General features: G+C 40.1%; 1 protein-coding gene across 4 annotated transcripts in view; it reads right to left on the bottom strand.

Annotated features, from left to right (window-relative positions):
- The window catches only part of LOC126260895 (mucosa-associated lymphoid tissue lymphoma translocation protein 1 homolog), a 143689-nt gene that overhangs the window by 75961 nt on the left and 42814 nt on the right, over positions 1–24914 (bottom strand). For all 4 annotated transcript variants that reach the window (XR_007546658.1, XM_049958346.1, XM_049958345.1 and 1 more), the window contains 2 exons: positions 9012–9104; positions 8868–8928 (listed from right to left, as the gene is read on the bottom strand). Coding sequence is in view for 3 of the 4 variants with exons in the window: in XM_049958346.1 (XP_049814303.1) it covers positions 8868–8928; positions 9012–9104 (154 nt within the window). In the remaining variant the exon portion in view is untranslated. The remainder of the gene's footprint in view (positions 1–8867; positions 8929–9011; positions 9105–24914) is intronic.

The following is a 24914-nucleotide window of genomic DNA, read 5'->3' as shown; positions in this document are numbered from 1 at the left end:
CGATAAGTCAAGTTTGGAAAAGAAGTGGCCCCCAGCGAGCTTGGTAAATAACTCCTCAGGACGGGGAAGAGGATAAGTGTCAATGAGGTTCTGAGCGTTGACGGTGGCTTTAAAATCACCACACAATCGCAGACTCCCGTTTGGTTTAGAAACCACCATGATTGGCGATGCCCATTCACTGGAGGTAACAGGAAGGAGAATCCCTGAAGCTGTTAACCTGTCTATCTCAGCCTTGACAGGTGCACGCAACGCCACCAGAACAGGGCGTGCCCGGAAAAACTTAGGGCGAGCTGTAGGTTTAAGAGTAATGTGGGCTCCAAAATCCTTGGCACGACCCAGACCAGCAGAGAACACGGACGAAAATTCAGAACACAATCCATCCAGCTGTTGATACGGAATATCCTCAGATATGAGGTGCACATCATCATCAATGGAGAACCCGAACAACTGGAAAGCATCATAACCGAACAGGTTTTCAGTGCCCACATGATCCACCACATAAAACGTGAGGGGCCTAACAACAGAACTGTAGGCAGTGGAAGCATCAAACTGGCCAATGATAGGAATTTTCTGTTTATTATAAGTTCTCTCAGATTTCGCGTAACTGGAGACAAGGGAGGGGAGCCCAACTCCAAATACGTGCGAGAATTAATGAGAGTTACTGCAGAGCCAGTGTCCACTTGCATGCGAATGTCTTTATCCAGAACACGAACAGTAACAAACAACTTATTTGTTTGAGAAAGCACACAGTTAACATCCATGTCCGATGCCTCGTCCTCGTCGACAGGAACTTTAGGGGACTGACACACAGAAGCAATGTGGCCTTTTTTCCTACATGAATTACACGTGGCCCAACGTTTTGGACACGCGGCCCTGTCATGCTGTACGAAACAACGTGGACAAGAAGGAAGTGCGGAACGAACCTGCTTCTGTGGTTGCTGTTTTCGCTGCGAGCGTTGCGGCCCAACGCGACGTTGTTTACGCGAGTGAACCGCCACCACATCTTCATTCTCCTGGTAAACAGGCAAATTGTCCGTGTCGAAAGTTGACTGTACAGCGCCTACATCACACCATGCATCTATTTGCGCGCCAGCAGCGTGAGACACTTCAAATGATTGAGCGATGCTTAGAACTTCCGACAACGACGGGTTTGGCAGTTGTAGGGCACGTTGCCGAACTTCTTTATCAGGAGCAAGCCGTAGAATAGCATCCCTAACCACTGAATCAGCATAAGACTCATGATGAGTGTCCGTGACAAACTGACATTTCCTATTCAGACCATGTAGTTCTGCCGCCCAAGCCCGATAAGATTGATGGGGCTGTTTACGACACCGGTAGAACGCCACGCGGGCGGCAACGACCCAAGATAGAAATAACGACTTACACATAGGAGCGTCGACAATGCCGAAAGCCAAGAAGTGTTGCCGCAAACGCTTCTCATAATCCTCCCAGTCTTCAGCGACCTCGTCCTAAGGAGGGAATGGAGGCGGAGAAGAGGAAGACAGACGATGAGTAAGCGACGTCGACAACGCCTGAATAGCAGCTGACAGCTGTGTTTGTTGTGCCTGAATAGCAGCCGTCAGCTGTGTTTGTTGTTCAATGAGCGCTTGCATAAGCTGTTCCATGTCTGCCCCGTCACGAACACAAAATCCACAACGCAGTGAAAATATCTGACCTCGTCGCCAAAAAGTGTTATAACCTTTAATCACCAATATTTGCGTGGATATTCAAACACACTCACTTAGAAACAATAGCTGGTTACATGATAACAACTGAGTATCTCTCATTCGACTGCCGTGCCGTGACATGCGGCCGGCACCGTTCGTAGCTAGGTGGCGCTCCCGCGCTCAGCCGAGTTGCGGAGCGCCTCTATCGCCGTTTGTGCGTACTGTCGTGGCGGCACTGTTAAATGTTGTGGCACTGTCACAACACTCCAATTTCTATAAACCATTTTGCAGTGATCCTCACTGACTCCATCCTCCCGTCTCATCCTTGGCTGAACACACCCTCTCTGTCCTCCTGGATTTCCTTGTAATAACTTTTTGGATACTTCCACATTACTCATCCATGCTACATGCCCAGACCATCTCAGTCTGGATGATTTCACTATCCTTCTGATAGGTGGGTCTTCATGAATGATGTACACCCCTGTGTCTTTTTCTCCATACTCCTGTTTAACAAATTGGGCCAAAGATTCTTCCAAGAATTTTTATTTTGAATGCGGCAAGCGTTTAAATACCTTTTGCTGCTGGGGTACCAGTTTTGCAAGGCATATGTGAGCAATCATCTAATAAGAGTTTTGTAGATGAGTAGGTTGGTGTTGCAAATCTAGAGCTTTGGTGATAAAGTTACAGCAAAATATGCTCTACTGGCTGCTATTTGTCTCTGTTTGATTTCTTAAGACATGTTGTTTGAGTAGGTGATTGTAAAACTCAGATACCTGAACTGCTTAACTCCCTTAAAAGTGTAGTTTCCCATCCCACTGTTACTGAGGCTGGTATGTTTTCCTTGACTGCCTTTCTGGCAGCCACGTATTTTGCTTGCTGCTCGCTGATGTTTAATACAATGTGCCTGCCAACCTGTTCAAGGGAGACAAATGTTTCTCCATTGGTTTTCAGGTACTTGCCACTATATGTCATCCATATAATTATATATCTGTGCTGATTTATGGAAGATTGTCCCCAGCTCAAAATTTTTACACCTTTCACCACCTTCTCCAGGGCAGCATTAAAAAGAAGACAGGTCAGTGTATTTCCTAGCAGTACCCTGTTTCTTTTTTTTATGTATAGTGTATCAGACGTCACTCTTCCAGTGCTTGTGCCACTTCATGTCTCGCTCGTTGCCTTTCTCACTAGCCTTACCAATTGTTTTTGTGGGATTCCCAATTACACCAAGACATGATATAACTTATTGCTATCTATACTACTGTATGCTGCTTTGAAGTCTATATAGAGGTGATGTGTACCAATCCCAAATTTAATCACATTCTCTAGGATTTGCCTTAGAATTAGATCTAATCTACAGTTGACCTCTATCTTTGTGAAAACTACCTTTTGCTAAGGCAAAGGCTGAGATGGATGAAAATGAGGAAGAACACATTAATGTACTGTATAAAAGAAGAGAAGCACTAAGTAATCATCCACTTAGCTTCTACAGCTATTTCAGAATGACTCTGGGAACATCTGAGCCCATTCTCATGGACGTGGAGCACGAACTTTCAATTAGTTTGGGCAACAACAATTGGAAGACTGTATCTCTATGCAGCAGTCTGAAAAGTTAGGGAATTTCAAGAATTCAATATCCACTTGAAGATTATAAGCCATGACACACCACTGAAAATGAAAATTGAGAAGTTTTGTGCATGTGACATGATATAAAATATGGATATACCTTTTAAGTGTTATAGTAAATTCTTTGAGTTGCTGACATAGTCAAGACACTGCAAATAGTTTATAATAGCACTACGCTGTATACGGATTCAGAATGTATTGCTGTTCAATAAAATTAATTTTCAAAATAATCCTGTTACTGATTCACTTTGTAAAGACTGCCACAATTAAAAACACTTACTGGTTATGTTATTCAATATCCCTTCTGTTACCCAAGGATTTCTATTAGCCCTCATCTTTTTACCTACTTGATCCTCTGCTACCTTCACTATTTTGTCTTTCAAAGCTACCCATTCTTCTTCTACTGTATTTCTTTCCCCCGTTCTTGTCAAAAGTTCCCTAATGCTCTCTACAACCTCTGGTTCTTTCAGTTTATCCAGGTCCTATCTCCTCAAATTCCCACCTTTTTGCAGTTTCTTCAGTTTTAATCTACAGTTCATAACCAATAGATTGTGGTCAGAGTCCACATCTGCCCCTGGAAAAGTCTTACAATTTAAAACCTGGTTCCTAAATCTCTGTCTTACCATTATATAATCTATCTGAAACCTGTCAGTATCTCCAGGCTTCTTCCATGTATACAACCTTCTTTTATGATTCTTGAACCAAGTGTTAGCTATGATTAAGTTATGCTCTGTGCAAAATTCTACCAGTCAGCTTCCTCTTTCATTTCTTCCCCCCATTCCATATTCACCTACTATGCTTCCTTCTCTCCCTTTCCCTACTATCGAATTCCAGTCACCCATGACTATTAAATTTTCATCTCCCTTCACTATCTGAATAATTTCTTTTATCTCATCATACATTTCATCAATCTCTTCGTCATCTGCAGAGCTAGTTGGCATATAAACTTGTACTACTGTGGTAGGCGTGGGCTTCGTATCTATCTTTGCTACAATAATGTGTTCACTATGCTGGTTGTAGTTGCTTACCCGCATTCCTATTTTCCTATTCATTATTAAACCTACTCCTGCATTACCCCTATTTGATTTTGTATTTATAACCTCGTATTCACCTGACCAGAAGTCTTGTTCCTCCTGCCGCCAAACTTCAATAAGTCCCACTATATCTAACTCTAACCTATCCATTTCCCTTTTTAAATTTTCTAACCTACCTGCCTGATTAAGGGATTTGACATTCCACGCTCCAATCCGTAGAACGCCAGTTTTCTTTCTCCTGATAACAATGTCCTCGTGAGTAGTCCCCGCCCGAGAGATCCGAAACAGGGACTATTTTACCTCTGGAATATTTTACCCAAGAGGACGCCATCATCATTTAACCATACAGTAAAGCTGCATGCCCTTGGGAAAAATTAGGTTGTAGTTTCCCCTTGCTTTCAGCTGTTCGCAGTACCAGCACAGCAAGGTTTGGGTAACAGGAGAGATACTGAATTTAATTGATGAAAGGAGAAAATATAAAAACACAGTAAATGAAGCAGGCAAAAAGGAATATAAACGCCTCAAAAATGAGATCGACAGGAAGTGCAAAATGGCTAAGCAGGGATGGCTAGAGGACAAATGTAAGGATGTAAAGGCTTACCTCACTAGGGGTACGATAGATACTGCCTACAGGAAAATTAAAGTGACCTTTGGAGAAAAGAGAATCACTTGTATGAATATCAAGAGCTCAGGTGGAAACCCAGTTTCTCAGCAAAGATGGGAAAGCAGAAAGGTGGAAGGAATATATAGAGGGTCTATACAAGGGCGATGTTCTAGAGAACAACATTTTAGAAATGGAAGAGAATGTAGATGAAGATGAAATGGGAGATAGGATACTGTGTGAAGAGTTTGACAGAGCACTGAAAGACCTAAGTCGAAACAAGGCCCCTGGAGTAGACAACATTCCATTAGAAATACTGATAGCCTTGGGAGAGCCAGCCATGACAAAACTGTACCATCTATGAGACCATGTATGAGACAGGTGAAATACCCTCAGACTTCCAGAAGAATATAATAATTCCAATCCCAAAGAAAGCAGGTGTTGACAGATGTGAAAATTACTGAACTATCAGTTTAATAAGCCAATGCTGCAAAATACTAACACAAATTCTTTACAGACGAATGGAAAAACTGATAGAAGCCGACCTCAGGGAAGATCAGTTTGGATTCCGTAAAAATATTGGAACACATGAGGCAATACTGACCCTATGACTTATCTTAGAAAATAGAATAAGGAAAGGCAAACCAATGTTTCTAGCATTTGTAGACTTAGAGAAAGCTTTTGGCAATTTTGACTGGAATACTATCTTTCAAATTCTGAAGGTGGCAGGGGTAAAATACAGGGAGTGAAAGGCTATTTACAATTTGTACAGAAACCAGATGGCAGTTATAAGAGCCGAGGGGCATGAAAGGGAAGCAGTGGTTGGGAAGGGAGTGAGACAGGGTTGTAGCCTCTCCCCGATGTTATTCAATCTGTATATTGAGCAAGCAGTAAAGGAAACAAAAGAAAAATTTGGAGTAGGAATTAAAACCCATGGAGAAGAAATAAAAACTTTGAGGCTCGCCGATGAGATTGTAATTCAGTCAGAAACAGCAAAGGGCCTGGAAGAGCAGCTGAATGGAATGGACATGGTCTTGAAAGGAGGATATAAGATGAACATCAACAAAAGCAAAACGAGAATAATGGAATGTAGTCAAATTAAATTGGGTGATCTTGCAGGAATTAGATTAGGAAATGAGACGCTTAAAGTAGTAAATGAGTATTGTTATTTGGGGAGCAAAATAACTATCGATGGTCGAAGTAGAGAGGATATAAGATGTAGACTGGCAATGGCAAGGAAAGCATTTCTGAAGAAGAGAAATTTGTTAACATCGAGTATAGATTTAAGTGACAGGAAGTCGTTTCTGAAAGTATTTGTATGGAGTGTAGCCATGTATGGAAGTGAAACATGGACGACAAATAGTTTAGACAAGAAGAGAATAGAAGCTTTCGAAATGTGGTGCTACAGAAGAATGCTGGAGATTAGAGGGGTAGATCACATAACTAATGAGGAGGTATTGAATAGAATTGGAGAGAAGAGAAATTTGTGGCACAACTTGACTAGAAGAAGGGATCGGTTGGTAGGGCATTTTCTGGGGCATCAAGGGATCAACAATTTAGTATTGAGGGTAGCGTGGAGGGTAAAAATCGCAGACGAAGACCAAGAGATGAATACACTAAACAGATTCAGAAGGATGTAAGTTGCAGTAGGTACTGGGAGATGAAGAACCTTGCACAGGATAGAGTAGCATGGTAAGCTGCATCAAACCAGTCTCTGGACTGAAGACCACAACAACAACAATTGGTTATGTTCATTTCTGAGGAAAGCTATATTCATGCAGTTCTTTGGCATTCAAGCTGTTTTAGTTTCCATCACTTTGTTCCCATAACAACCTACATTCCTTAAGTAAACAAACGTTTCAGAGTCCACTGGATGCAACAGGCAGGTTGTATGTCTCCACTTCTAAAATCACAGCTGGAGGGGATTTAGTCACTGAATGCACATACATCTGCATAACTGCACTACTGATTTGCTTGTGGTTTGAGCACTTCTGCTGGTATGCTCGTTTTTGGATTGCTGATGCAATTCTGTGCGGATACACTTCCAGTACTGTGGGTCATAAGATAATCAATCAGCCGGTGAGGTTAACTTGTACTAAAATGGAATGAATGGTGGTGGTGGTGATCTGTTTGGGTGGTTGAAGTGTAACAGTATTCTCTTTCCCAAGCTGACTATCTTAGCAAAAAAGAGTATTTTATGTTCCAGCTTCAAATGTAGCTAGCGAAAGAAATTTTAGTGCAGCAGGGGACCTAATTTTGGTTAGGTGAAGCAGATTTGATCTAAAATGAGTGACTGATAACCTGACAATTTATTGAAAGTATTATGCTACCAGAGAATAATTTGGAGATGATTTCATTTTTGTTAGATTTTTAATTTGTTAAATGGTAACATTCATGCATTTAAATTTGAATCAATACGGCATATGATGTTATAAAAACAGAAATGTAATGTTTCATTCCAAGACTGACCATCATTATAAATATGCACAAATTTTCATTGTCATCATTCCATTATACAGTTGATGGTTGTCCATATTTGCAACTGCGAATACATTTCATGTATTTCATGACAACTGTAGTCACTGCAGTGCCTGTTCTTTCGGACATGCTTACATGTCTGATGAAACATTGCATCGTAATTTGAAATAACACAGGCACTGCAAAATACCATTTATCAGGTGACACCAGGTGAGTGACTTTCAAGTAATATGTCTCCCCCATACGGTAATATACATAATGGATGTATGAGTACAGGTTGTAGGCACATGGTTGACAACATATGGAAGTTTGGGTCTGGCCATGAGTCACGCTCGGACAGCTGCATGGTAGGGCAACTGCTTGCAACAAGTGGGAAATCTGGATTAGAGTCCTGGTCTGGCACAAATTTTCAACATTGTCATACCATTATAAAGCTGATGGTTATCCATATTTGCAATGGTGAATACATTTCATGTATATCATTATAAAAGCTGGTTGTTACTTAATTTTTCTGCAAAACTTTTAATTGTTTCCAAACTTTTATTGTTGATTCAAGCAAGCTCTTTTCCTATAGATCATAATGATATCACAATTAGACACTACTATGCAAGAATGAACATCTGCAACATAGCTAAATTGCTCTGACTGCAGCATACCTAAATTGCTGTGAGTATATTTCCGTCAGCTGAAGGGAGCAAATCAGAAGCAACAACAGTTTATGTACACACAGAGCCAGACCTGGTGGTCTCTGCCGCCCTCTCCCCATGATGCCTGATTCCACCATAGCCTGTCCACTCGAGCATTCCCACTTGAGTATGCCACAACCAAGTGAAGGACGCCCAAAGGAGCAAAATCCTCAACCTGCAAGATCTGACATGGTGAACAGAATTTCACAAGCCTGTCATTTAACCATAAACACATGAGTGAATTTTTAATGGTATGAATCAATGGCATAGTCTCCCTTTTGTTAGTATCTTAGGACTGCATTTTATCAATCCTCTTCCACACTAATGTTCAAAGAATTTTATTTTGCCTTCAACCTAGTGCCCATAATAGTTGAAGAATATTTACAACACACATGTCGTACAACTAAAACATTCAATTTTCTTGCTGCCATCATACAAAAGTCACAACAGATGAAATATTTTTAATTTTAGTTCAACAATTCCAATTTTTTTAATAAAATATGTTTTCTTTGGTGATTATTACATATGGACTTCCTTATTCTCCATATTTTGATATAATTCTTATACCATTAAATGCTGAAAAGATTCTGCGTAATTCCTAAGGTTCTATTTAATTGTATTCACAAGAAACAGTTTAAGAAAACTGAGAAAACTCATATGAGCATTACTTTACTTCTGCTCCCTATTTTTGGCATATTGCTGTATACTTTATAAGGAGAACTCTGCTTATGGCAAAATATCAGATACCCTTGATAGGGAGGAAATAAAAAATTCATACCTCTTATTCTTGGTAGCAGCTGTCTCCCTATCTCATATTCAGCATTTGGTTCAGGATATACCTATAAAACAATCAAGATGGACTCATTAAAAGGATCATTTATACATCCAGTTTTGACTACATTTATGAATGTGCCTGACTTACTGTCACTTTTACTTCCTTTGACCACACCTCAGCTTGAATATTGCTTATATGGCATCTATACAGCCCTCCATCTTCGAGTGATGCATTTTCCACCTTGCGACAGAAAACATTTTATTAGTAAAAATTAAAGCTAACATAAAACATTGTTTAAAATAAGGAGGAAACATTATCCGAATGGTTTCACATTCTTGAAATGAAACTCTGAACATATTTATCAAATTCTTCACTTTACATCAACATACATTCCAACAAGAGATAAAGACAACAGAAAAGAATTTGTGCAGCTTATTTCTCATCTGCTATCGGTCTGTGCAAATCTATTAATGTACAACGAAGGCAAAAACTCCCTTTCTTACTTCAGTTTAACAAAAAAATACCTGATTTGAATTCTAAAGCTCTCAGCAATATGCTAAGAATATCAAAATATGGCGTGGGAGTTAATCCTACAACCAGAATAATGACAGTTATGAACTAGACAATCCAGCATTCCATAATCATAATTTGTTATTTAAATGCCTTACAGATCACCCAAATATTTTTTCCTGAATTTGAAGATGCATCTCAAGCTCTGAAAGGCTGAGATTGCATTCCATCTCATTCACTGACATCAGCTTTATATTAGTGTATTGAAATTTTCTCCATTATTAATATATGACTGTAAGCAAAGTGAAGGGTTTCTGTACAGGAATCAAAAGCTTTTCATTTCAACTTTGTTCACCTTCTGTTTTTATAGTTTACCGTTTTAGTTAGCAACTGTCTTCTCAACGAACTTAAAAAAAATTAAGGAATAAAGAATCCCTTTTCAAAACTAAACTCTCCCAATTTCTCTTACATCACCCATTCTAGCTTGTTGAGGAATTCATGAAGGGAAGCTTTCTGAAGGAAAGATATAGCTAAACAGTTTAATAACTGTCAAATGTTAACACAAATGTTTTACACTGATCAAGTTATTTTCATTTAGTCACTGTATAGTTTGTCTATGAATTTTTAATATACGCAGTGTCCCACCTAACTTTGTCACCTCATATATTCTTGAGCTGAAACAAAATATAAAAAATGCAATTCGTCACGGATGCATGAATGTCAGGGGCTCATATAATGGACAGGAATACACAATTCTTATGAATAAACAAATGTAACTTTCAACACAGAGTTACATTTTTTTTTTTAAATGACACATGAATACTTTTTCTACCAAAATGAAAACTAGAGGTACAATTAGTGATGTCAGGCTTGGTTTCACTGCTCTATATCTCATACCTTCTGGAATACTTAAGACTTTAAACAATGGAAACAATGCCACAGTTTCCACCTTAATGCTGTAAAACAGGTTGCCTGTACTGTCCTAAAGCCTACTGTAGGCAACCTTTGTTCAGTGCATTACGCAAAAAGCCGTGGCGCTGTAGCCATCCTTTAAAAGGTGCGCATTTCTAAAGGTATGAGGTTTAGAACAGTGAAACCAAGTCTGTTGTCACCAATAGTACCTCTAGAAGAAAGAAACATACATGTGCCATTTAAAAAGCCTAACTTTATGCTGAAAGTGTGTGTTCCTGCCCAATGAGTCAGCCCCTGACATAGATGCAACCCAAACCAAGGGCATTTTGTTTCATTTCGGAAATATATAAGGTGGCAAGTTAGGAGGGACACCATGTATATTGTCCAGCAGTATGACAACTGCAAAGTGTGAATTTGGATTTTTATCATACAGTGTGACCAAAAAGTCCGTTAACATTTGAAAATGCACTAATTCATTGAATAATGAAGGTAGAGAGGTAAAACTTGACAACAGGCATTACATGGGGTTTTAGTGCAAGAACCAGCCAACAGAAGGCACTGGACAGCAACACGTCATTGATGCCGCTTGAGAATAGTGTACAAAACAAACTGTCAGCCAATAATTTTGTGATGCGGAGAGCATTTATGGTGTGGACACCTCAAAAAATGGGGGAAGATGACAATTGGTTGTCTAGCGTGTTGTGGACTGACGAGGTCCCTTTCACATTCTGAGGGTCTGTCATTTCACACACTGAGAGTCTGTCAACACCCACTACTGCAGAATTTAGGCTACCAAAAATCCTAGAACTGTGGTGAAAACCCCACTACATGACGAGAAAGTCAGGGTGTGGTGTGGATTTACTATATCCATCATGATCAGATCCTGTTTCTTCAAACAAACGTAGGGCACTGTTTTTCAAACTGTCAACATGATGGGTGCAAGGTATACCGATATGTTACAGAATCACGCCATCCCTAGTCTGACTGATAAATACTTGCTGAAAGGTGCACAACTATTATGCAGGATGGCACTCCACCTCATACTCCTATGTGTGTGAAAGATCTGCACACATCATTTGGTGAGGATCACGTGCTGAGCCATCACGTCTTTCATGCTTTGCCTCCCAGGTCTCTAGACAATCCGTGTGCTTATTGGTTCTGGGGTTACCTGAAGTCGCACATCTACCATGGCTGTCCAATGTCATTAGGGATGCTAAAAGACAAAATTTTATGACAGTTTCTCACCAGACTTACTGATACGCTGTGCAGTCCTGTTCACAACATGGTCCTTCAACTACAGATACTTTTGATGACTGATGGCTGGCATCCTGAGCATTTGTTATAAAGATTACTGTCTTCACTAAAAATCAACTGTTATACTAATTATTGCTTTTGTATCATATAAAACCATAGATGACCATCTGTTGGTCATCTTGTGCACTTTTTTTGTTTCAATAAAATACTGTGTCATTTCAAGAACATGTTAATTTTTAGCTATGTTATTCTGTGAAGTGTTGAATTTTCCATTGTTAACTGTCTTTTGGGTCACCCTGTATATTGCTCTGTAATATGGTAACAACTGTGTTTGTCACACTGTTCTGAGCATGTCAGCATGTAAGAGTAAGATAATGATCATTTATTGTTTTATTCGTAATACTGCAGTATCTGTGTGTAATTCTGTTTAGTAGTAAATGGTATTTTAATATTCATGTAAATGTATGTAATCAAAATCTTAATACACTCCACATCAAGAGTGATCTCAGCAATCTCAGCAATGTATGGATTCATGGAACATACAAAAAATCTTAATGTTGGACTACTATTTTTTTTATAAATACCAAAGATTTTATGTATATAAAATTATAGTAAACGTAGTTCTATGCTGTGTCCAGTATCTTTATTATACACTGTTTTGTCAATGCTCTTTAGCTCCATGGGAGCACAGTGTATTTCATTTTTCAAACCTTTAATGACATGGGAAAGCATTTTTAACTCCGTTTTATGGATTACACCAATGTCTGAAAGTTGAACATAATTGGGAAAAAATAAAACTGCAAGAGCAATGGTGACCATAACAGTAAATAAGCATCAAAATCACGACACAAACTGGAAATCTGCTTTCCATATATAGAGGAATTATCCTCTAGTGGCAGACACATGATTCGAAGATAATGACAAGCAATGTCTTAGGCAGTAAGATCTCATTTCTGTTTGCAATTTCATTTTCAGCACAGTGTGGTCTCTGTGTGAATTTTACAATGAAACACTTCAAAGATGCAATTTAGATCATATTTTTAAGGGTAGAGTCCTCAGACAACTCACAACTGGTCAGGCACTCGATAGTACGATAAAATGACAGTGATAAACTGTGCCTTGCTCTTAGCTGTACTTCTCAGTTTATTTATCTAAGGGCAAGAGAATTGCCTTCTTGTAACTCCGTGTTTTCTTATGGAATGCTCTTCTGAGCTGTCAAGCATGACAGAAGTGGAGATGTAAGGGCAGGTCATGAATCATGCTTGCATGGCTCAGTCGGTAGAGATCCTGACTGTGAAAGGCAACAGTCCCATGTCCGAATTGCAGTCTGGTACACATTTTTATTTTGCCAGGAAGTTTGAGATAGTCACACATCTTGCAGGTACCTTTTTAAGGGTGTTGCAACTGCTACACTCATTTCCTAATACATTTAATTCTTAATAGTTTCTGTTGCTGAGAACAAAAGATCATATTCAGCTAAAATTTTATTTCCACAATAAAAACACACTGCACAAAAGAATTAGTGGAACATAACTTCAGGCATCTACCACACTTCATTGAGGAATAAATGAGGATTAGATTGTTGTTGTCGTTGTTGTGGTCTTCAGTCCAGAGACTGGTTTGATGCAGCTCTCCATGCTACTCTATCTTGTGCAAGGTTCTTCATCTCCCAGTATTTACTGCAACCTACATCCTTCTGAATCTGCTTGCTGTATTCATCTCTTGGTCTCCCTATATGATTTTTACCCTCCACACTGCCCTCCAATGCTAAATACGTGATCCCTTGATGCCTCAGAACATGTCCTACCAACCGGTCCCTTCTTCTTATCAAGTTGGGCCACAAACTCCTCTTCTCCCCAATTCTATTCAATACCTCCTCATTAGTTATGTGATCTACCCATCTAATCTTCAGCATTCTTCTGTAGCACCACATTTCGAAAGCCTCTATTCTCTTCTTGTCCAAACTATTTATCGTCCATGTTTCACTTCCATACATGGCTACACTCCATACAAATACTTTCAGAAACGACTTCCTGGTACATAAATCTATATTCGATGTTAACAAATTTCTCTTCTTCAGAAACGCTTTCCTTGCCATTGCCAGTCTACATTTTATATCCTCTCTACTTCAACCATCATCAGTTATTTTGCTCCCCAAATAGCAAAACTCCTTTACTACTTTAACTGTCTCATTTCCTAATCTAATTCCCTCAGCATCACCCGACTTAATTCGACAACATTCCATTATCCTCATTTTGCTTTTGTTGATGTTCATCTTATATCCTCCTTTCAAGACACTGTCCATTCCGTTCAACTGCTCTTCCAAGTCCTTTGCTGTCTCTGATAGAATTACAATTTCATTGGCGAACCTCAAAGTTTTTATTTCTTCTCCATGGATTTTAATACAAACTCCGAATTTTTCTTTTGTTTCCTTTACTGCTTGCTCGATATACAGATTGAATAACATCGGGGAGAGGCTACAACCCTGTCTCACTCCCTTCCCAACTGCTGCTTCCCTTTCATGTCCCTCAACTCTTATAACTGCCATCTGCTTTCTGTAAAAATTGTAAATAGCCTTTCACTCCCTGTATTTTACCCCTGCCACCTTTAGAATTTGAAAGAGAGTATTCCAGTCAACATTGTCAAAAGCTTTCTCTAATTCTACAAACGCTAGAAATGTAGGTTTGCCTTTCCTTAATCTTTCTTCTAAGATAAGTCGTACGGTCAGTATTGCCTCACGTGTTCCAATATTTCTACGGAATCCAAACTGATCTTCCCCGAGGTCGGCTTCTACTAGTTTTACCATTCGTCTGTAAAGAATTTGCATTAGTATTTTGCAGCTGTTGCTTATTAAACTGATTGTTCGGCAATTTTCACATCCGTCAACACCTGCTTTCTTTGGGATTGTAATTATTATATTCTTCTTGAAGTCTGAGGGTATTTCGCCTGTCTCATACATCTTGCTCACCAGATGGTAGAGTTTTGTCAGGAATGGCTCTCCCAAGGCCGTCAGTAGTTCTAATGGAATGTTGTTTCGACTCAGGTCATTCATTGCTCTGTCAAACACTTCACGCAGTATCCTATCTCCCATTTCATCTTCATCTACTTTATCTTCTATTTCCACAATATTGTCCTCAAGTACGTCGCCCTTGTATAGACTCTCTATATACTTCTTCCACCTCTCTGCTTTCCCTTTTTTGTTTAGAACTGGGTTTCCGTCTGAGCTCTTGATATTCATACAAGTGGTTCTCTTTTCTCCAAAGGTCTCTTTAATTTTCCTGTAGGCAATATCTATCTTGCCCCTAGTGAGATAAGCCTCTACATCCTTACATTTGTCCTCTAGCCATCCCTGCTTAGCCATTTTGCACTTCCTGTCAATCTCATTTTTGAGACGTTTATATTCCTTTTTGCCTGCTTCATTTACTGCATTTTTATATTTTCTCCTTTCATCAATTAAATTCAATATTTCTTCTGTTACCCAAGTATTTCTACTAGCCCTCATCTTTTTACCTACTTGATCCTCTGCTGCCTTCACTACTTCATCCCTTAGAGCTACCCATTCTTCTTCTACTGTATTTCTTTCCCCCATTTGTGACAATTGTTCCCTTATGCTCTCCCTGTAACTCTGTACAACCTCTGGTTTAATCAGTTTGTCCAGGTCCCATCTCCTTAAATTCCCACCTTTTTGCAGTTTCTTCAGTTTTAATCTACAGTTCATAACCAATAGATTGTGGTCAGAGTCCACATCTGCCCCTGGAAATGTCTTACAATTTAATACCTGGTTAGATATGTTACCAAATTATACTTCTATCTTTCACAAATTAAGTACACAACAAAACATCATTACAACCTTATTCATTTATATGACAAGAACTGAAGTGTCAAACAGATGTAGAAAACAAAGTGGAAACAATCATTCATCATGTCACACTGGGTGCTTTTCATCGAACATTAGGAGCTTCAGTTCTGTATAATCTCTCCGTGAGTGTTTCTCACTGCCTGACACATACGTGGCATGCTCCACGTAAGTCTAGGGGGGTCACCTTGTGGTATCCATTCCCATTCTTCAAGGAGAGCCCTTGAAAATCTGTGATGGAACAGGACAAACACGACCATGTCCGTTGAGCATGTCCCATACGTGGTTGATGAGATTTAGGTTAGAACTCTCTGCTGGTCATTCCATTGCTTCATTGTCGAAGACATCCCCCGTGATGACCGCCACAGGGGTTATCATGTATAAAAGGAATTCAAGGCCACCACCATACGCAGCAGCCACAACATGTCCAAAAGGATATCTGGTTGACTTATTTCTTGGCAGTAGGGTGGCCATGGGCAATGACAAGATCTGCATGGTTGTCAACACTGAGGCCTCCTCACATCATCATAGGAACTTGCTGAATCTGTCAATTTACGGGACAACATTTGACAGGTACCACTCACTATGGCATTTTCACATACAAGCACAGACATCACCTTATGTAAGAGGAAATCTGGAGTCATCTGTAAATAACAAGTTTCGCCAGTGACTGGGAATAATGCAAATGAAGGCGAGCTGCACGTTGTTGGCATGTCAAGCAGGGTACTTGAACAGGAGGTTGGGTCATAAGGTCATTCCTCATAATCTGTTCCTTACAGTCTGATCAGACAAAGCAACTCCAGTGGCCTTTCTGAGATTGACTTGCAGTGCTCAGGCAGTAGACATACGATGCCGCACTGCAGAGATGGCCAGGTATCAGTCTTGTGTACTGACCTGCCTCACTGTAGTATGGACAACATTTGACAGGTACCACTCACTATGGCATTTCCACATCCGAACACAGACATCAACTTATGTAAGAGGAAATCTGGAGTCATCTGTAAATAACAAGTTTCGCCAGTGACTGGGAACAATGCAAATAAAGGTGAGCTGTGCTTTGTTGGCAAGTCAAGCAGGAGGTTAGGTCATAAGGTCATTCCTCATAATCTGTTCCTTACAGTCTGATCAGACAAAGCAACTCCAGTGGCCTTTGTGAGATTGACTTGCAGTGTTCTGGCGGTAGACATATGACGCCGCACTGCAGAGATGGCCAGGTATCCAGGTATCAGTCTTCACGTGTGGCTGTAATGCATCAGCAACCTTGTCCAACTCGCCTTGTGTATTGACCTGCCTCCCTGAAGTATGTCCACAACCGAGGGACGACAGTTGGAGATACACTAGGACAATGGTAATCACTTCGTACTGAGGGGTCATCTGATACTGCAAAGTACAACACAGCAGATACATGGTGAATGACTTTAGCTGTCATATACACTGACAGTGAAGATCTCAAGCTATATAATAAGACCACAGATAATGCTTGTATCAAAACAGATTAGATTAGATTAGATTAGTTTTTCGTTCCATAGATCCGTGCTGAGGAGATCCTCGTGGATGTGGAACATGTCAATTTTTTTTTCTTTTTTAAAGCTGAAATAACAATACTAATAGTATGAATATATACATCATTTGTTTCTATTAAAAAATTCGTCAATGGAGTAGAAGGAGTTAGCCACTAGTAAGTCTTTCAGGCTACTTTTAAACTGATTTTTATTTGTAACTAAATTTTTTATGTTTGCTGGCAAATTATTGAAGATGAGTGTTCCTGAGTAGTGGACCCCTTTTTGAACTAAAGTAAGTGCTTTTAAGTCCTTGTGCAGATCAGTTTTGTTCCTGGTATTGTATGTATGAACTGAGCTGTTTGTTGGAAAAAGAGATATATTATTTAGGACAAATTTCATTAATGAGTAAATATACTGAGAGGCAGTAGTTAGTATACCCAGTTCTTTGAAGAGGTTTCTACAGGACGTCCGTGAATTTACTCCACAAATAATACGTATTACACGCTTTTGGACTCTGAAAACTTTTGTTTGACTTGAAGAGTTACCCCAAAATATTACACCATATGACATTATGGAATGAAAGTAGGCAAAGTATGCAAGCTTTTTCATTTTTATGTCGCCTATGTCTGCTAACACTCGAATTGCAAATACAGATTTGTTAAGGCGTTTCTGCAGTTCTGTGCTGTGCTCTTCCCAACTGAATTTATTATCAAGTTGTAATCCCAGAAATTTAAGACTGTCAACCTCTTCTATCTGCTCTTCTTCGTATTTTATGCATATGCTGGGTGGAAACCTCTTACAGGTTCTGAGTTGCATATAGTGAGTCTTTTCGAAGTTTAATGTCAGTGAGTTGGCTTTAAACCATTTATTAATATCCATGAAAATATCATTAGCAGATCTTTCTAGAACTACACTTGACATACTATTTATTGCAATACTTGTGTCATCTGCAAACAAAACGAACTCTGCTTCTGGCAGTGTAACTGATGAGAGATCATTAATGTACACAAGAAAAAGCAATGGCCCTAAGATGGATCCTTGTGGGACACCACATGTAATTTCTTCCCATTCTGATGATAACTGATGACTTAATTCACTAGTCCCTTGCACTGACACCCTTTTTTTCCTGTTAGTGAGGTATGACTTGAACCATTTTGCAGCACTGCCCGTGACACCATAGAATTCTAATTTACTTAAAAGGATGTTGTGGTTCACACAATCAAATGCCTTTGACAAATCACAGAAAATACCTGCTGCTTGTAATTTGTTATTTAATGAATTAAGTACATTTTCACTGTAGATGTAAATAGCCTTCTCGATATCAGAACCCTTCAGAAATCCAAACTGTGTTCTTGATAATATGTTATTTGTGGTCAGATGGTTGAGCAGCTGCCTGTACATTACTTTTTCTAAAATTTTTGAGAATGCTGGCAAAAGTGAAATCGGTCTGTAGTTTGATGGTATCTCTTTATCCCCTTTCTTGAATAGAGGTTTAACATCTGCATATTTTAGCGAGTCAGGAAATGTCCCAGTTATAATTGACTGGTTACACAAGTAACTTAGAATTGTACTAAACTCACAAGAACATGCCTTAATTAACTTTATTGATATTTCATCGTAACCACTAGAATGCTTTGTTTTTAAAGATTTTATTATGGAAGTTATTTCTTTTGGTGAAGTGAGTGATATATTCATGTACTTGAAGCTATTTGTGAAGGCTAGTTTCAGATATTCAAGGGCATTATTTACTGATCCTGAAAGTCCCATTCTATCAGTAACGGATATAAAGTACTTGTTAAATAGATTTGCCACACTATGCCCATCAGTGACTAATGTGTCATCTACCCTTAGTGCTATTTGCTCCTGTTCCTTTCCGGTTCTACCAGTCTGCTCTTTCACTATATCCCATATTGTTTTTATTTTGTTCCCTGACATTGCTATCTTCTTCTCGTAGTGCATTTGTTTAGACGTCTGAATTACTTTTTTTAATGTTTTACAGTATTCCTTGTATTTAGCTAAATCATCAGCATTGGAGCTATTCTTGGTCGACAGATACCTTTCCTTTTTGTCTTACAGGAAATCTTTATTCCTTGTGTAATTCATGGTTTTATTATAGACTTCTGTTTAATTTGAGTAACTTTGAGAGGAAAACAGTTTTCAAACATGGTACTGACATTGTTCATGAATGTGTTATATTTTTCATTCATGTCATGAGCACTATAAACATCTTTCCAGTTCATATCTTTGAGCAGTTTTCTAAAACACTCAATTTTTGGTTGATTGACTACTCTCCTGTACTCAGATTTAGCAGTCTTGATAATCTGCTTAGAATTTACATCTAAAACAAGGAGCTGCATGTCATGATCTGATAGTACATTTATAACAGGTTTTATGATATGATTTTGTTCCTTTGATTTGTCTATAAAAATGTTATCAATGACTGTCCTTGAGGATTTAGTGATCCTAGTTGGAAAGTTTACAGTGTGAGTTAGATTGAAAGACAACATTACTAACTGCAGTGAATGTTTACTGGAAGATTGCATTAGAAGATCTGTATTAAAGCCACCAGCAATCAAAATTTCTTTGTTTCTTCCTGTTAAATAACCCAAAAGAGTTTCTAGATGATCTAAGAATAGATTATAATTTCCTGCAGGTGCTCGGTAAATAGTTATTATTATATAGGATCTGTTATGGAACTCTACTTCTGTTGCACATGCTTCTAGATTCTGCTCTAAACAGAATTTATTAATTTCAATGTTCTTGAATTTATGGCAGTTTTATAAATGTGGCAACTCCTCCATCCATCCATATCTACTCTGCAGAAGTAGGAAGCTAGCTTAAATCCTGAAATGTCTAACATATCTATATCAGTGGTCACTTGATGTTCAGAGAGGCAGATAATGTCAATTTGGTTAGATGAATTCATTTCATCGATACAAATGAGTAGTTCATCAACTTTATTTCTAAGTCCCGGAATGTTCTGGTGTAATAAAGATAACTGATAATGCATACTAATGGGATTGTAACTGCTAGGGCGAAGATGAACTGGCAGTTTATGATTACTTTCTTTTAAACACTGTTTAAATGGAGGCTGTATGATAAAATCTGACTCCTGTTCATCGGTTTTCTCAAACTGAGTGTGTCTGCCAATCTCTCTTAAAACTCGTTTTCTTTCCCCCTTCCTTATCCTAAAAAAGGCATCCCTCTGACACCTGTGACCACTGGTATTTTACCATTTGTGCCAGTGTCCCCCCTTAAGTTTTCTGCAATCAACCCAGACAGTTTTCCCTTCCCTTTCCTGTTGAGGCGAAGGCCATGCCTAGTGTAGTCCCACCTATCGATAGCATCCACAGGAATCAAACCAATATGGGACCCTATATCCGCCCTAAGCAGCCACTCCAACTCCAAGTTCACCCTCCCTACGGAAGAGTTCAAATGAGGCCGATCATGGCGTCTCAACACAGACACAAATCCCACACTCGTATGCTTCATTGCTGAAGCAACACATACTGGACACTGATACTGATGTCCCCCTAATTCTTCTGAGCAATGTACAAGACATAACAACAATTTTCATGTACACTTTCCCTTCTTATCAAGGGTTCAGAGTAGAGATGGGGGATCCGCTCTTGAACTAATTCATAGAGTTGAATCTTTCAAAGGAGTGAACAATCAGTGATTCAGAAAAAAAGAACGGTAGCTCCAAACGTTTCCCACGGCAGAGAGAGAGAGAGAGAGAGAGAGAGACGGAGCATATCAGCAGCGCGTCTGCTGGTCAGAGCACACTGCACGCCACACAACACAGCCAGCGCCGGCCTCTGCCCTGCTTCTACCTTGGCTGCCTGCATTGTGCAGTGCCCCATTGGATTTTGTGTTTCACATATGCCGTGCCGTCTCTGTGCGTCGTCTGCCGCGTGCAGTGTCTGGCGCAGCTTAACTTCGCATCGCACTCTGTCGGCGATCGTTTCAGTCGCACGTCCTGCCCTCTGGGCAGTTGATGCGAGCAACAGGACAGAGAGCCACCTAGCAGATAACATAGGAACTACTTGCAAAAACCTGCTCGCAAGGGAACGGACGATTTGGCTCCGAGCGGGTGAGCTCCCCCCACCCTCGGAACTCGCCCGCTCAACGCTCACCCCACCGTCTCGACTCTAGCCAGAGCGTTGAGCAAAGCGACTCAGGTGTCACTCTGGTCTCTGCGGTCTCAGCTCATGCAGCAATACAGCTCGCGGCTCGACCTGCTCGACTCAGCGCCTCTGCATCGGAGTTCGTCCCCACTGGATATTGTTCTTCGTAGTAATACCGCTATGTATATTACATTATTATGTTATGTATACATCAATCGTTTTTATTTTATTTTTATTTGTTTAAACTGATTAGATTAGGTTGCTGATGACTCCTCTTACCATAGGATTTTTATTATGGACACTCGAATTTACGCTTTAATTACGAGCGAACCGATAAACGTATCGCAAAATGTGATACACCAATATTTTCCTTGTTTTATTCTGCGTAAGGCTATATGCAGCACTTTCGTTTTACAGTCAAATTTATATATTTTTTTCTTATTCTGCTACGGATTTTGCGATTTTAGGCGTCTTCGGAAGGAAACGTTCACTTTAAAAATATATGGCTTGCGATGTATTTGTATGAGGTTAATGAAATTTTAATACATTATAGCCAAATATATTGTTAATGTAAATCTCAAGTTACAACATTTTCCGATCACCCAAAAAACCACGATAGTGCAAAATAAATCAATAATCAAAAACTTTGTCATATCGTGGAAATTTCAATAAACAATACAAAATTCTTACTCATTATCTGTGTTTCTTCAAAATAGGATCAAATAAGATCAAAATACAGGTGTAGTACTGGAATAAACCAAGTTTAAAGGGCAATGTGCCTTCCATTTATTTTCTATTGTAAATGAGTGGTGAGTCATGAAAAAGAGCTAATTCATTTCAGGGAGTGAACAGTTCTGATCCAATCTCTGAAAACAACAGTTTTGCCCATCTCTAGTTCAGAGTGGAATTATGTACTCTGACGCAGAAGTATTCAACAAGTTCCCATAAAAAATTAAGCAAGAAACTGGAAATCCCTATCATTTTAAATGAAATTAAAAACATACTTCATCTGCCATTTCTTCTACCAATTATCTGATTATCTAACAGAAGGAAGGAACATCAGGGAACATCAAGATTTAACATCCCATTGACAATGAGCTCAATAGTGAAAGATCACATACGGAGACTAGGGAAGAATGGGAAGGTATTCGAGGAAACTTGCCTCATATTTTCTTTAAGCGATTATGGGAGCCACAAAAACTACATCTGACAAGAGATATGGAGAGGTGAATCGCTGCCTTCTTGAACTTTAGTACAGTTTGCAATTTAGGAAAACCACGGAAAACTTAAATCTATACGGGGATTTGAACCATCAACCTCCAGAATGTGAATGTTGGTTGCTAACCATTGCACTACTCTTCATGAGCTGATCACATAGATTAAAGGCTTGAAAATAACTGTTAGTTACATGACAAGTAACAGTGTTAATTGTAAAGCTACTAAGGTATTGTAAACAGGCCTCTGTTGTTACAGGTGGAGGTAATTATTACCTTTGAAAAATATCTGTGTGAACAAGTAGATAGCAAGATACCATTATATGATAAATGGCAGGTACTTAAAACAGATGAATTCTAATTCACTATGCACAATGATTTCCATTGCTCATTTGTCTGGAGCGAAACTGATAACTGGGAACTTCACAAAACAGGCCAGTTTATTGGTTGTCATTGTTGTTGTTGTTGTTGTTGTTGTTGTTGGCGGTGGTGGTGGTGGTGGTGGGACAGCGATGTGGAGTGGCATCATGCTGGATGAGCACAGACACACCACTTTATTGCTATGCTGGAGAAATGCTATTAAGACAGAGAGATGTTCTCTATATTGAGGTACTGCAATAAAGTAAGTCACCTTTCATAGCTGCAGCCCATCCAAAAATCCACATTTAACTAATCTGAGGCACATCAGGTAAAGATATCTAGAGTATCATCTGGCCAGCAAAGTCTCCAGATATGCATACAATACCTAATTATGAGATGGAACAGAATGGCGTACACTATGAAGAAATCTAAAAAACCTCCTAAAATTCTATATAGGAAATGATATCACTGTAAATACAGCCCTTGGGCAACCTCAAAGAAGCCATGCTACTCAGGTAGATAGTGAAGTGCACATGGGGGTTTTTAGGCTAGGACATAGTGTGGGGTTCCCTCATGAACACTCACCAGTCAACACACAGAGAGTGAAATCGGATAGCATACAAAGTAAAGACACTTTGAATATCAGACTTTTAACAGTAAATTGCTGAAGTATTTGTACCAAAGTCCCTGAATTTACCACCCTCCAGAAAAGGCATCATGCCCAAATTATACTCGGAACTGAGTGCTGGATGGAAATCGAAGTGGAAACTACAAAATACTGAACAAGGCATGACATATGTCAAAAAGACAGGTTAAATGCCATAGGTGGCGGGGGGAGGTGTAAACTGCAAATTGACAAAAATACTGTGTTTATTGCATTCAAAATTACATCTGACTGTGAAGTTATCTGGGAGCGAGTAATTGACCTAGGTGAACTCAAGTTAATCATTGGATGTTTTTACCAACGACCCAATTCCACCATAACAGTTGCGGAATCATTCAAAGGAAGTTTATGCTTAGTAGTGTGGAAGCACCCTGATTATGCAAATTAGCTGAAGGTGACTAATCTACTGAGTATGTAGTGACCCCAGCTCGCTGGTTGCTCCACACTAACCTGTCGACAATGTCGCGAATGGCCAACGCCAGAAGACCACGATCTCCAGTGGCCAGTCGGCCTCCACCTACGCGGCGCAAGCATCGGTGTGCGGTTGTCGGAAGCATGCTACCTGTAGTAACCATGTTAATACTGTTGTCGATCAGTTTGTATTGTAGACGATCGAGGAAATAAAGTATCAGTGCCTTAAAGTGAAGTGTACAGTTAATGAATACCTACAAAGTGGTGACCCCAACGAAAGTATCATGGAGCAGTTACAACAACAGTTAGGACAGCAACAAGAAGAGATGAAGCACTTGCAGCAACAATTATGCCACCAGGAACAACTTGTACAACAGCAGCAGCTACTGTGCGATCAGCAGCGCAAACACATGGAAGAGATGGCCGCTCTACAACAGCGACACGAGGAGCATCTTCGAACATGGCTGGAAGAAAGGGGACTGTCTACCACGGAACAACAAGAGCGGGCGGAGGCGCGCTTCCAGGAAAGCGCGTGTCCGGTCTCCCTGGCACCCCCGCCGCCCCCCTGCCTATGGTGAACGGCAGTTCTATCTGCACCTCGGGCGGGACCATCCCGTTACCTGCCTGCAGCCCCAAGGTCGTCGAGTCCTTCTATACCCCCCCCCCCCCCCCCCCCCCACGGAACAGCCCCAGCTGCTCAAGTGAACCGCATGGCTCTCAAAGCACCAATCCTCTGGACGGAGTGTCTCACTTTGGTTCACGCACATCGAAAGCCATTTCGTCACTGATGGGATAACGCAAGACACCACAAAATATGCACATGTGGTGGCACTACTGGATAGCCACTCCGCCAGTGATGTGATCGTCAACCCACCGGTTTCTGGGAAGTACGAAATTCTGAAAGGCGAGCTCATTCGGCGTCTCTCCCTCTCTAACACGCAGCGCTTAAAACAGTTGTTGCATAGGGAGAAAACTGGCGATAGGATGCCGTCACAGTTTCCGCGACGTCTCCGCGGCTGGAGCAGATGTCCCGGACCCTTTGCTACGATTCATATGGATGTCGCGCTGCCGTAAATGCATTGCACCCTGCTCACAGTGACGCAAGAGGAGAACTTGCGCAAGCTGGCAGAGATCGCGGACACAGTAACTGAGGCTGCAACTCCGCAGGTTTTCACTACAACACCTGCCAAAAACAGGCTGGCCGACATCACTTCGCGCCTCGCCGAGTTGACGCGGCAGG

Source organism: Schistocerca nitens, chromosome 5 (assembly GCF_023898315.1).
Source record: "Schistocerca nitens isolate TAMUIC-IGC-003100 chromosome 5, iqSchNite1.1, whole genome shotgun sequence".
Classification (NCBI taxonomy): Eukaryota; Metazoa; Arthropoda; class Insecta; order Orthoptera; family Acrididae; genus Schistocerca; species Schistocerca nitens.
Note: the sequence above shows the minus strand (reverse complement) of the source record. Positions and strands in the feature narration are given on the sequence as shown.